The sequence below is a fragment of the Arachis duranensis genome, chromosome 9, assembly GCF_000817695.3.
Source record: "Arachis duranensis cultivar V14167 chromosome 9, aradu.V14167.gnm2.J7QH, whole genome shotgun sequence".
In the NCBI taxonomy this organism is placed as follows: domain Eukaryota; kingdom Viridiplantae; phylum Streptophyta; class Magnoliopsida; order Fabales; family Fabaceae; genus Arachis; species Arachis duranensis.
Window position 1 is genome coordinate 1,873,439 of NC_029780.3, and position 14,950 is coordinate 1,888,388.

Sequence of the window (14,950 nt, forward strand, 5' to 3'; positions counted from 1 at the left end):
AATATACTACTAAATTATCTAAATACATATTTAATTGAATAATCGTATAATTTTTTTTATATTGTCTGTATATAAAATTAAACTCAATAAAAAGATATAAAATATTATATATACAAAAATATTGTACTTAATTAATTGATCATATCCAGATATCTAAACCTTTCTTATAAAACAGCTAGCATGGGATAGACAATTCATAGTTCTCAATAATAATTCCTTTCTCCTTCATACTTACTTGTCTCTTTCAAACTGTTTTGGCTTGGTCCTCAAATCCTTCTAGAACACTTCTTAGCTTTTTCCACTCAAAGCTTATCAATAACCACGTCCATGCCATGTGCGACCCTCTATAAATCCCAAAGGCTCATCCCTCTCTTTAATCACTCAACGTCACAACCAAAGAAAAAAAAAATCTCAACTTTAAAAAACTATTTCAATCCCATTCACTTCACATAACACAACCCTCTTCTTCTTCTTCTCTCTCTTATCATTTCGTCCTTCACAAGTGAATCACAAACTTTTCTTCCTTTAACCAAGTTCCAATCTTGAACTTAAATATCCTCTATTTCCCCGGTTTCAATTAATGGGTATTCGCTAATTCATCCAAAAACTTCATCAACTCGTTTTCTTCCCACCTTTTGATTCAATCATGGAACTTATTTCCGGTTTGCCCGAAGACTTGGCCCGAGACTGTTTGATTCGGGTCTCATACCAACAATTCCCAACGGTGGCATCGGTTTGCAAAAACTGGAAAGAGGAGGTTGAGTCGCCGGAGTTTCGCCGTCAACGCCGGCGCACCGGCATCTCACAGAAGCTCATCGTGATGGTTCAAGCACGATGTGACCCGGATAATGAACCCGGATCCGGTTCATCAAAGCGATTATATAACCCAGTTTACCGTCTCAGCGTGTTCGAACCGGTAACCGGTAACTGGAGCGAGTTGCCTCCTCCACCGGAGTTTGAATCCGGGCTACCCATGTTTTGTCGGGTCGCTAGCGTTGGGTCGGAGCTTATCCTATTGGGCGGGTTAGACCCAAATACATGGAAGGCTTCTGATTCCGTTTTGATTTATAACTTCATTACCGCGAAGTGGCGCCGGGGGACTCACATGCCTGGTGGGTCCCGCATGCTCTTTGCATGCGTGTCAGACTCGCGGCGAATGGTATTCGTCGCCGGTGGACACGACGACGAGAAAAATGCACTGCGATCCGCGCTGGCGTATGACGTGGCAGAGGATAAGTGGATATCCCTGCCCGACATGGCGGCGGAGCGCGACGAGTGCACGGCCTTGTTCCGCCACGGGCGACTGGCTGTCATCGGTGGTTATCGGACGGAAACGCAGGGTGTGTTTGAAAGGAGCGCGGAGGTTTTTGACGTTGCCACGTGGCAGTGGGGTCCAGTGATGGAGGAGTTTTTGGATTGCGCCACGTGTCCGAGAAACTCGACGGACGGTGGTGATGTGGACGGGAGAGTGATCATGTGTTGCGGCGAGGAGATAAAATCGAGGCAGGGTGGCACGTGGCAGAAGATGGGGAAGGTGCCGGTGGAGATACGGAACGTGGCGTACGTTGGAGCGTTGGATGGATGTGCCGTGGTGATTGGATCCAACGGTCACGGAGAGGCGCATGAAAGTTTCGTGTTTGATTTGAAGAGTTGTAATTGGAGAAAGGTTGAAACCCCAGAAAAATTCAGGGGGCATGTCCAAACAGGTTGTGTTTTGGAGATTTAAGAGATTTTACTTTTTGCTTTTTGTCTTCTTTTTTCTTTTCTATATTTACAGAAAATATATATAGTGTATAGATGCTTTCCTATGTGAATATGAGAGAGAATTTTGTTTTTTTTTTCTTTTTAATTTGCCCTTTTTTATTGGATGAATCGGTTAATAGATTAGTGTTACGAATTTGGCATAATCTTGAGTGTTCTTTTTATCTCTGATTGGATTTCACTTTCAGTGGAGACAAGTCACTTTTTCTTGTCTCGTTAAATCTCCTTTTTCTTTATTTGGGTTTCTGCCAAAGTCACTAGTATCATTTTTCTACTAAGTGGGAACCAGTTCTAGCCCAATTTCAATTTTATTGCTTTCAACTCAACCTGAATCAATCAACATTTTGTTATGTTAATAATTAATTACTACTCAGTTCTAACTTCTAAGTTCCTCCCTGTAAGTTACTAAATATTGATATTAAACTGTTATCATTATTGATATTATTTTTATTAACACTGATCGCTGTGCAACAAAAACGAATGTCCTAGCTTTAGTCTCTGTCGAAGTGAGCAATCAAATTAAAGTAGTTTTCGAATTTGTTAATGGATACCTTTCATTCAAGTAACTTAGAGCATATGTTAACCAATGAATGATCCACATTAACGTGCCAATCAAGTTATTCCCTACAAAGGGTGTGAACTTTTTAAAAATTAAGAGTATATATCCATTTTGGTTCTCAAAGAATTTTAAATCAGACATTTTAGTCTCCAACTAAAATTAATTACTCGATTGGTTTATAATAATTAATTTCGTCAGTTACTTAGGTCTTTGGTTCCGTCAACTCTAACGGAAGACAAAATGGTCCCTGAAAATTCTAACATGGGACAAAATGATCACTGACAACTCTAACAAGAGACAAAATGATCTTTGATCCCCTTATTCGAAAACGACACTATTCTTCCCCAACTTTTATCATATATTGCATAACCCTAAGATTCATACTCTCCTTCTTCACCTTCACAGTCTTCTTTTCCATCTTTTCCTTCCTCCTCTTTAGCTCCAAGATTAAGTCATGGTGTAATTGTCACACGTGTCGCATCTATCTCAATATGTCATGGACCACACACTTCCTAAATCTTTGTGACTGTTATATCCACCTCATCTACACTTCACCCACCAAAAGCATCCACTTCCACGTCTTTGATAACATCACCTCCAATCCTGACAATGTTCACGACATTTTTAAGACCAAGTTCCACAATTACTCCAAGGGCACGCCTTTGTCCACTCTCCGGTAAGCAATATAGATTGTTGGACATTAGGACATCATGAGAAGATTCTCCTTCGACATCATATGCAAATTCTCATTTAAAATAGACACCGAGTGCTTCATTCTTTCTTTCTCAGAGTCCAAATTGGCAAACAACTTCGACCTCGCATCCAAGCTATTACAACAGGCAATGTCGCCGTTGCCACTCATATGAAAATTGAAGCGATTAATGAATATTGGTTAGGAGAAGAAGTTGAAGGAAGCGATCGGAGTGGTGGACAATGTAGTTATGGAGATGTTAGGGCAGAGAAGGAGAGAGATGGCAACGACGACGACGAGTCTTAACAAATCATGCTTGCTGTCTAGATTCATGGGATACATCGAAGACGACAACTAGTTGAGAGACATAGACATTAGTTTCCTGAGTATGAATTGGTTGAGAACAAGTTGAGGATTTTTTTCTTGTGAACATTAAATTATAGAGTGTGCATTGTGTAGTTTGAAGTTACAGTGTTAGACTGTTAGTGTTATGTGAGATATGATGAAAATTGGGAGAGAATAGTGTCGTTTGCGAACAGAAAAGATCAAAGATCATTTTGTCCCCTGTTAGAGTTGTTAGGGACTATTTTGTCTTCCGTTAGAATTAATGGAGTAAAGAACCTAAGTAATTGACAGAATTAATTATTAGAGACCAATTGAATAATTAATTTTAGTTCGAGATTAAAGTGTCCAGTATAAATTTTTTTTAGAGGATGAAAATGAATATATACTTAAAAATTAATGTCACTTGGGCTTTGTTATCGTATTGAACAAGTTTTACTTAAATAGGAATTAAATACATGATCGTAATTAATAATAATGCAACGTTTTTTCCGCAACATGGATTTCATAGTCATGGCATGTGCAAAGACAAATATGAGAGTCATGTATGTCTAGAATTTACAATGACACATTTGTCAAGATGAAGCCGCTTCTACGTTCTAGACAAAATTCTTTTATTTGGAAGCATCCATGAGAATCGTATTGTAATATTATATTTTGCTGAAATTAATGAATGGTCATAGATTTTCGGTATAATATCATTATTTTTTGTTGGATGGTTTAGCATCTATCTCAAATTAATATAGTGACTAATCTTTTATTGACTTTTAAGCATCTCTATGGATAGAATAATTGGTTTAGAGTTTATAATTTATTTATGGCTCAAGGTGAGAATCAATCTCTCGATATTTCATTAAGGGAAAATGTGTTTTTTTTTTTGGGTGGTTGTGTTATTTTTGTTTAATCACACTCCTGGGTTATTAGAGAATCTCTTTTTTTTTCCGGTATGGTGGAATTTTCTAACTTAGAATAGAAAGTGGAGCCCAATTACTATAAAATTGGACATCCACGGTAGAAGAAATTGGACATGAACATTTGAATTTTGAGTTGAGAGATAAAGAAACCAAAATTGTAGACTTCATTGTTTATAAAAAAAAAATCGAGTTTATGTTGCTGTTAGAATATAATTATGATCAATTAGTATTATTTAGTATATCTGAATATTTATTATAGGAGATTACGTCTTTATTATTACGATTCTCTTAGTACCTATAAATATCCTTTTATATTGTATCATTCTATACAATTTGAATAGACAACTTGAAGACACTTAATAATATACAAATCTTTTTTCCAGTTTAGTTTTTGTTTCTAACTTTTACAAAGGTAACAAATTATAACCACAATTTCTTCTGGGTTTTTAGTCCCATTTCAATATTAAAAAAAATTTATAACCACAAATCCTTAAATATAGATATATTCTGTGACGAATTAATTATTTATCTATCAAATTAAAAAGTGTCGTAAAAAAATATTAAAAAATACAGATGGAATGAGAACATATTAAAATTTTTTTCACAAATACTACACGAACAATTCTTTCATGTACAATTTGATACCAAAATAATAATAATAATAATAATAATAATAATAATAATAATAATAATAATAATTTTTTATGTATAATAATATAGTTTAAGATGGTTTTGAAATATACTAAATTACACAAATAACACAACTCTAAAATAACTATATAGGTAGTTATACACATTAGTTGTTCATGTAGTATTTACGAAACATTTTACTTTTTCCTTTTGATAAATGAAAATCAAATAAAAACAAACTAAATAATAATAATAAAAAGCCAAAAAGTATAATTTGCCAATAAATTTATCATTCCTTATGTATGTTGAGAGTTTTCTACACCTTTGATATGAAAAAAATTTTTATACTTCGAACCAGCTATCCCATTTAGTTAGGGAAAATTTTTAAAAGTATTAGAAAAATGGAATAAGAAAAAAGTTGGAAACAAAATTAAAATAACCTCTAAAAACTCCCTCACATTATGTGGCAAATTACAATTCAAATCTCAATCAACAGAGATGTTAATAAACATTTTACACTGCCATTCTTTGAAACAAAAAATAAATAAAAAAATGAAAGAAGAAGAAGAAAGAGATGAATGAGAACTAGGTACTAGGTTTTGAGTCCTCATTGTTCAATGGGGTTACCTTTCCTTCATTTCCTTTGTTACTTGAACAATCTTTAACTCCATTTTGTTGTTGTCCTTCTCTTGATAACTTCATGTCAATTCCATTATTATTAATATTATTATCACTATGATTATTTGTTGTGATAATAATCTTCAATGTTTGGCCATTGGTTGAGACTACTTTTGTAAGCTTCTCCTTTGCCATGTTCTCATATTCTTTGCCTTTACCCCACAAGACAGTGTATAGCCCCAACACTACTAATATTGAGCCTATTATGCTATACGTTATTAAGGAGGGGAAAAAAAAAGGGAATCATTTAGTACATTATTGTGCTAATGATTGGACATGACAAATAAAAAATAGATGGAAATAAAATTTATCTTTAGTTGGAAATTTATAGTGTTTATAACTTTATATATTGATGGGGCAAATCATTTAATACCGTCCATTCAATTATATTATATTTTAAATTTAATTTTATACAATAACATCATCTAATTATATATATATATATATATAAATTTTTTAAGAAAAATAAATTTAAAAATTATTTATTTTGTTTACTAGATAAAATACGATTGGATTGTAAAATTTTTTTACTCATTCCAATGCATGAAAATTAAATCTTCACATATTAATATGGTCATCTAATTAAATGTATATACTTGTAAAAACTTTTATGTTCCGATAAAGTACTAAATTTGTCTCTTATACGTTTGGGTGTAATTCTGTTTTAGTTATTAAGGTTTAAAATGTCTTATTTGAATTCAAAAAAATTTCGTTTAGTTTCAATGTAATCCCACCGTGAGATCAAAATTAAATAATTAATAAAATATCTTACATGACCCTAGTACAAGAATAAGATCGATAATTTGGAGAACAAATACAAGCTCTAGAGGCACAAAATCAACCGTGGATGCATCAATACATTTATTTATCATTTTTCTTAGTTTTATAAAAAATATTTCATTTAAATTGTAAGAAAAATGATAAATAAATATATTGATGCATTTACGGTTGATTTTATACCACTTGAGCTTGTACTTATTTTTCAAATTATCGACCTTATTCTTGTACTGTTGTTATGTAGGATATTTCGTTAATTATTTAACTTTGATTTTACGGTGGAACTGCATTGAAGCTAAATAAAACTTTTTTGGATTCAAATAAAACACTTTAAATTTTAAAGACTAATTTGGTACTTTATCCTTTATGTTGTGACTAATGTATAGTAATATATTTATGTATATTTGTAAAAACAAAATTTTCTATATCGATAATGCATATAATTAAATATTTTGAATTAAATAAACTTCTTAAATTGATAAAACAAAATATTTAACTAGAAGAGAAGATGAGGGTAGTATACATATTTTATCATGATAAATATTTTTGTATTTAATAATTAAGAGCAAATTAAATAAGATGTGTACCTTCCCACATAGAGTCTTTCATCCAAAATTAAAGAGGCTGCAATGGTAACTATGACAAGAGAAAGAGGGTTGAAAGTAGAAGCATAAAGTGGACCTCTTAATCTCACACACCATGAAATCAGAACCAAAGCTATTCCAGATGCCACTATTCCCTGATACACAAATTCATATATATTAAATAAACAATTTAATATTATTAACCCTTAATTATCTAAAAAATAAATTAAACATGTTAATTAGTAACAACCCATGAATAAAGTTTTGTTATTTCAACAACTATACCGTATAAGCTACACTGAGGAGTTTGATATTCCAACCAAGCTTCCATTGATTCCAATTTCTTTCCATGCAAAGTGCAAATATGATTACTTGAATACATGCCATTGCTGACACCAATGCTGCACTTGAATATTGCCAGGGGAATTTTTCACTCATCTTAGCCTATAATAAAAATAAAAATAATATCACAGTGTATGCACAAATATCTTATCCTTGTTTGAAAATTAAACTGGAATAAACAGAAAAGTTTGAAAATCAGACCAATAACTTTAAAGATTTAGTTGAGATTATATCAAATTTAATTTTATAATAGGATAAAGTATTAAATTAGCCCCTTACGTTTGGGCGTAATCCTGTTTTGGTCCTTAAAGTTTAAAGTGTCTTAATTGAATGCAAAAAAGTTTCATTTAGTTTTAGTTTAGTCTCACCATGAGGTCAAAGATAAATAATTAACCAAATGCAGTATAAGAACAAGGTCGATAATTTAGAGAATAAGTATAAGCTCTAGAGGCACAAAATCAACCGTGGATGCATCAATACATGTATTTAACATTTTTTTTAGTTTTATAGAAAATATTTCATTTTAGTTATAAGAAAAATGATAAATAAATGTATTAGTACATCAACGGTTGATTTTGTGCCTCTAGAACTTATATTTATTTTTCAAATTATCGACTTTGTTCTTATATTACTGTTATGTATGACATTTCGTTAATTATTTATCTTTGACCTCACAGTGAGACTAAATTAAAGCTAAATAAAATTTTTTTGGATTCAAATAGGACACTTTAAACTTTAAGGACCAAAACAAAATTACGTCCAAACGTAGAGGCTAATTTAGTACTTTACCCTTTTATAATACATATGATGAACAACGTTTATATTATGAAAATTAGAGTATACATATGAGTGAAGAAATTAAAGAAAACCTGAAGGATCAACCACATAGAATAGCATAAACAATTTCCAAAACCAAAAGCAGAGCCCAAAACTTGATTAGTAGGAGAAATGTGTGATTGGTTGTGCTTGATCATATTGACATGATGTGTAGGCCAAATGTGAATCTCTTTGGTCTTATAGAATGTGATGATCATGACTCCACCAATCCCCATTAGAGTGCCAATAACCTTAGCCTTCCCTGTTAATGTTCTAATCTTCAACCTTTCTAATCTGACAAAATTAATTAAAGCAGTAGTTGCATGAAAAACTTAGTTATAGAATAGACCTACATTGGGAATTAATGCACAAAAATTTAATTAATTTATTCATTTTCATAAATCATGTACTTATTTAATAAAAAAAATATAAATTTCATGCACTCTCAGTGTAAATCAATTTTACACATATATTCAATTATGTAATGTCATATTAATAAAAATAACTATTTTTTATATTTACGTTGTGAATGGACATGAATGAATGCAAATGGACAACCAAGTAAACGTTTTATACTTTTAGTGCATTAAAATTAAATTCGAACTCGAAAAAAGTGATTATTGGAAATTATGGACTTACCCAAAACAGAGGGCTAGGATGAAGGTCACACCAGGAATAAGGTTGGTCATGGTTGAAGCATATGTTGCTGATGCAAATGCCACTGCCCTCACATACAGATTTTGTTGTAAAGTTACCCTAGATTTTGTTTTATGGAGTCATCAAAATAAATTCTTCTTTTAATAATATTTTTTCTAATTTTTTCCTGGCATTTTTGAAATTCTCCTTTTTTTTAAAGTTAAATACTATATAAAAACAAAATTAAGATCACTAATACCAACTTACCCAAATAATCCACAAAGGAATGATTGGAAGAGAACATCTGGTGTAATTTTTGGCTTGCTCTTCCTGTTTCATTGCATTTTTTTTTATGACATTAATATAAATATAATAAAAAAGAATTATATTTTTATGTAGTCATTTTATTATATGTCACATAGTGAGAATGTGAGAGTTTGTAACGTGAATTACACACTTTCATTCATGTGATAGATAATACTACAAAGTTTTAATTAATTATTCATAATTAAAAATAAAAAAGAAGAAAAGATATATAATCACCTTTCCATGAAGAATGCAAGAGGAACAACAAAAGATGTTGCAAATAGGGTTCTATAGGCAATGAGGACACTCATGTTCATACCATCTTCTACAACCAATTTGTATAAAACACTAAGACCAGCATAAGCAACTTGAACAATTATCATCCCAATTGCAGGCTTAAGCCCATTTATAACATTACTAATATTTCCCATTATTATTGCTAATAATGTTAGATGTGAATTATGTACTTTATAAAGTCATTATTATGAGCATGATGATGTGCATAAGAATATATATTATTATTATTTTGATCAGTGTTAATAGTTTCAATTTGTTCTTTGAATTGCTTGTTGATCTTCTGCAGTGACAAGAAGACAACCTCTCTTGAAACTATATAGGAGTCACAGAATATTCTGAATTTGCAACAATAATATGTATTAGAAAATTTGGATTGAGATTCCTTTGGCAATGACTATGGACAAGTATCTATATATTATATAGGAAAATTATTCTCCTCTTTTTTTTTTTTTTATTAACAGTTAAATATCTATTACAGATTAACATCTTTTAAGATTCATACTATAGTATATTCAATATTCTAATATTTTATAAAATATGACATAAACTTATCATGTACTGCTGTAAATATTTTACTGTATGAAAGGTTGATTATTTTATTATGAAAAATTTGATTATTTTAGACAACTAATGATTATTTTATTAAAAATTATATAAAATATAAATAAATATACACAAATATATAGTGACTAATTTCTCGTGTTCATATAACATTTTTGTTTTGCAATATCGACTATGATATCTCATTTTTTTGGACTTTGTTAGATAGACAATGACTTTTGTGAACAATATGAACAATAGGCTTTAAAATTGGCCCAATAAAGTAAAAATACATTACATCCAAAATGACCCACCTAAATCTTAATATTAGGATAACCATCCGCACACCTAGTGAATTGAATATCCGATATATCCATTGTTCACATTGTTTAGTATTTTCATTGTTTACCTATGCTTTTCCCATTTTTTTTTCTTAAAATAAGAGACAATTGAATGTTGGTGAATGTCAATGTGATTTTTCATTTTAGTTGAATGCATGATATAGTATTTTAAACGGTCAAATAAAATAAATTCCCTCTTTTTGTCACATACATTTTTCTATTTCTAAATCTTACACTATCTATCTTCTTTTAAAACATTAATAAGCTACAATTCAATCCTCTTGTTTGATATAAAGTAGTCTAAGTTGGAACATAACTGAACTTTTCTTTGTATAAAGGCATAACAAATGTAACATACAATTAATTTCCTGAAAAAAAATTGTACAGAATATTAACAGTTTTGGTAGAAAATATTCACATCACTATGTAAATTTGAATGAAAGAATATATGATGATGATAGAACAAAAAGAAGCTAAGGAATTATTTGGTCCTCCTCATGCACCTCACAAGAACCTCTACAATTTTTGTATACATGTGGTGTTTAAGGTACATCCTCTGCACTTTCCTTCTTCCATTTCTTCCCATTCGTTCCCTCGCCGGCCGGTTTTCGAGTAAAAACCGGAGATTCTGTGCGAGGAAACGAATCCCGGGTCGTCCAATGGGGTGAAGAAGACCTGTCACATTATGCTCAACAATCTCTTGAGTCCCCCCTGCATTTGTTCCAAGCACCTACTCCACAAAGATTAAATGGAAATGAACCATTAACATTCATTTGAACCATATATATAGACATCAAATTTTGAAGATTAGTAGCATAGTTAGTGCCAATTAGTATTCTTTTATATTCATTGAAATTTCTCTATTTTTATCTCAAATTGAGAGTAATATATACCATGTTTATTCTTGAGTTATTATCATGAATTCAAACATACCGGAAGTCCAAATGCCATTGCTTCTATGGTTACCCTTCCAAATGTTTCTCCTAATCCCTGTTCATAATTTTAGAGACTAGTTAATTTTCAAAGACATTAGTAATTTATTCAAATTCAATTAGTTGAACAACATTTACCTGAGAATTTATGACATAAACATCTGCAGCAGAGTAAAGCGAGGCGACACGTGTCGTGGCCGGAGTCCACAATACAGACTTTGACAAGTTTGAATGCTGTGATAAGAAATGCAGAATACCCTTAACATAGTCCACCTTGTTACTCTTAGATCCAACAGAACCAATGAGAATCTTGAGAGATTGTTCCCTTGATGCATTTTTGTTGGACAAAATAGTATGTTCATGTAACCTGTTCATAGAAGTGCTTGAGATATCATTGAATGCTACACTGCTATTCTTCCTCAACAGCAGCAATAATCTTCCAATATGATGTGTTCTAGCAAGAGAAGATAGGTAGTCTCCAATATCAGAAGAACTTCTCATTTCTTTATTATCATCTTGCAATGATGGTTCATGTTCCACTATTGAGCTTGCTGATTTAAGAAGCAAAAACTGTCCCTTCCCAGTGTTGATGCTACTCAGAGTTATCACAAGCATGTCATTATCATTCAGCCCCATTTCTCTTCGGACTGAATCTCTCAACAATTTTCGTCTTTCGGCCATTTTCTCCGCGCTGAAGGATGGAGTGTTTGGCATGGAAGCAATGCCAGCTACAAAGGCCAGTTCATCATTAACTGACAGTGGAATAATTGCAGGCTGTGATCTTAGTTTCACTCTCTCTTCTTCACACCATTTTTGCCATTGCTTAGATTGTGATTTGGATAAGAAGGCCAACATGTTAACTCTGTGCAAGACTTGCTTCGAACGATCGAAATACTCTCGCCGATTTTCCATAATCCACCAAGCAACTTGGCTTGCAGCATCAGGAAAATGATCAATATATTGTTCTGTTTAGACATGAATAGAAAAAAGAAAACACATTGTTACCTCATTCTGGCAAAATTTCTAGTTCTAGTATTTTCCATAATTAAAAGGCTAGAAGTTTATGTTAATATAGTAAGATATTAAGAGTAAATACACTGCAAATTTGAAATGTCTTCTTTGCTATCTTAACTCTCACACTATTCAATAAGTATGCAAAAAACTGAAGCTGCTATAAATTGAAAGTATAACCCTCCTACTTTAGAACAAAAAACTAATTCGTGTCCCACTAAATAGGGTCGGCTACAGATAGAAGTACCAAATGATGCATACTAAACATACCCTCTTACCCAAAAAAGTATAAATAATGTTAGTTCTTCACTTATTTACAAACAATAACATCAAGTTTTCAACACAAGGAAACTTTACCAATCTGTTCATACCAATCCATGATGCACAGACAGCTGATCCAGCAATGACAAGATCAGCATTCCTTGCTGCCTTGAAGCTTAATTGGGCTTTGTCTTCGAGCACCTTGATTCGCCTCCGAGTGAGCTCTTGCATCAAACCACCCTTCTTGCTAAGCACAACAGCTGAAACAGCAGCACCACCACAATTCAAAAGTTCTGTTCCCAACTCCATCATTGAGAGTGGTGCTCCAGTCATAGATAGTTCATGGAATATCAACACAAATCTCTTCGAGTGAACGAGGCGCGCGAATTCCCCCTTCCTGTTGCAGCCTCCAAAATAATGCTTCTCAGGATTCCATTGCAGAATTCTATCCTCAATTGAACCAAATGGACCAACAAGGAATCCATAGGTACTATTAGTCTTGGGAATTTCTGGATCTTGCTCCTCTATACCAATTCCCTCGCCTCTTGATTTTCGCTTCCTCTTACTCCGGCGTCTGATCTTCCTCTTTGAACTAGTTTTGGGAACAGATTGATCAAGATTTTCTTTCTTGGACAAAGAAGCTACATGCATTGTTTCACCAACCCCCAATTTGTTTTCAACAATTTCATCATCAAAAGACATTATAATTCTCTCATCAACAATCAAATCTTGATGCTGATTCTGTTGAGAATCAGGGTTTGTATCAATTGACCTGCTTCCAAACCCTAAGAACTCATCTTCTTTATCTCCATTTTCCCACCTAGACTGAACAAAAAATGCAACATAAGCCCAAAGGGTAATCATTAACAGCCACAACAGAATCCGGTTGCTCTGAAACCATTGTGCACTGCGGCTGCCGCCACCGCCACCACCACCACCAACCTTGCCTTCTCTTCTTGTTGTTAATCTCCTGAATGAAGGAGAATTTGGTGGCATGGATTTCAAATTTGATGAACACTGATAATTCAATTTTGCTTGAATTTCTCCCATGTTCTTGCACTGCTCCATTAACATCAGAACATCCTCAAAGAAGCTTGAAATATGAAACCCCACATGCAAATTTATGATGATTCTTCTCAATATTGCTTCTTTTCACCTAAACATATGTAACAAACAAGTTTGACCAACGAAAAAATTCACTGAAAGAGAGAAAAAGAGACTAGGGTCTATTACAGTTCAGGTCTTGATGATGCATATGCAAAGAAACGTTGAAAAAGAGTGTGTTCATATTAATTCTTGAAGCGCAAGGAAAAGACTAAAAGAGCATTGAATTACATGGATTGTGGCTTGTTCTGAAGGATTAGCATCCAGTGATTTTGACTTTTTGAGGGGTCAACCATTGTTCTTGAATTTGGGTCCTTGATGATCACTGCAAAATCATTCTTTCAACAAGAACTAGAAGTAGTTGAATGAAAGTTGGTCAACGAATATCGTTCTGTTTTATTTTGTTTGAAGCAAACATTATTGAGATTAAGAGCTTTCAACAACCTTCATGTGCAAGCTGGGATGCCACATCAGAGTCTTGTGTTGAAAGCCTTCTATTAATTATTATCATTTTTATTTAATCATTTTAATATATAAAAAACATTTGCTATGTTTGACATTAAGTGAAAACTCAGATGCAGTCTACTTCACGTTAAGTTGATAGTTGAGAGTCGTTAAATAAAAATTTAGTCAAATCAGTCAAATTATCTAACGACTCTCAATTATCAACTTCACATGAAGTTGACTGCATCTGAATTTCCACCGTGAATTAGATTTGATGTCCAAGATATTTATGTGATTTAATTTAGTAAATTTTATAACTGAAAAAGAAGATAATGTCATTTCCATCCATTTCTTGCAATCCACAAAATGAGTGACTACGTTTAGATATTCTTTTTGATATATGGTTTTAATTTTTAAATGGCTATTCTTAAAATATGTCCACACATCTTTCTACGTTTTGAAAAATCAGTAAAACAGATAATAGTTAAATACAAACAAATATCCTTACACATAGCAATTATATAAGAAAATTAACTTTAGTAATTGTTTTATGGCTCCTAATCCTATATATAATATAATACATTTTTAATTAACATAGAAGAAAATAAAAAAAAGAAACGTTCCATTCACCACTCTATATAGAGAAACATAATTATTAAGTGTCATATCATAGTTTAAGAAATTTGTTTTAAAAAAGAAAGTCAAATTCTGTTCAACTAACTAACCCATAATTTGCAAATTATAAATCAAACACGCCCAATCACAATCTACATATAATATTAGATGACAACAAAATCAAACTAAGCATTCTCATGGAGCAGGTTTCCATAATATTCTTTATTCTGGTAATAATACACAATAATAAGATACTCAGAAGTTATAGTTTTATACACACAACCATTCCGTAAATATATATATTTTTTCGTTTCTTACTTAATATAAAAAAAAGTAAAGTGACAACTAAATTACTGCTTATTATTATGA

The 14,950-nt window shown here is 32.2% G+C and overlaps 3 protein-coding genes across 3 annotated transcripts; 1 reads left to right on the plus strand and 2 right to left on the minus strand.

Annotated features, from left to right (window-relative positions):
- The first annotated feature begins 371 nt into the window (after positions 1-371).
- Positions 372-1,842, plus strand: LOC107464014 (F-box/kelch-repeat protein At1g80440). The gene has a single exon (XM_016082912.3). It carries the CDS (start codon positions 647-649, stop codon positions 1,724-1,726), a length of 1,080 nt encoding a protein of 359 aa, XP_015938398.1. The 5' UTR covers positions 372-646; the 3' UTR covers positions 1,727-1,842.
- A 3,640-nt stretch (positions 1,843-5,482) lies between these two features.
- On the minus strand, positions 5,483-9,471 carry LOC107464013 (WAT1-related protein At1g68170). The gene is made up of 7 exons (XM_016082911.3): positions 9,274-9,471; positions 8,998-9,060; positions 8,734-8,850; positions 8,148-8,388; positions 7,222-7,380; positions 6,940-7,091; positions 5,483-5,783 (listed from the first exon to the last, which is right to left on the minus strand). Exons 1-7 carry the CDS (start codon positions 9,465-9,467, stop codon positions 5,483-5,485), a joined length of 1,227 nt encoding a protein of 408 aa, XP_015938397.1. The 5' UTR covers positions 9,468-9,471.
- A 1,063-nt stretch (positions 9,472-10,534) lies between these two features.
- LOC107464012 (uncharacterized) lies at positions 10,535-13,983 on the minus strand. The gene is made up of 5 exons (XM_021132084.2): positions 13,754-13,983; positions 12,529-13,574; positions 11,285-12,111; positions 11,148-11,204; positions 10,535-10,944 (listed from the first exon to the last, which is right to left on the minus strand). The coding sequence occupies exons 2-5, from the start codon at positions 13,490-13,492 to the stop codon at positions 10,696-10,698; spliced, it is 2,097 nt and encodes a 698-aa protein (XP_020987743.1). The 5' UTR covers positions 13,493-13,574; positions 13,754-13,983; the 3' UTR covers positions 10,535-10,695.
- Positions 13,984-14,950: the final 967 nt, after the last annotated feature.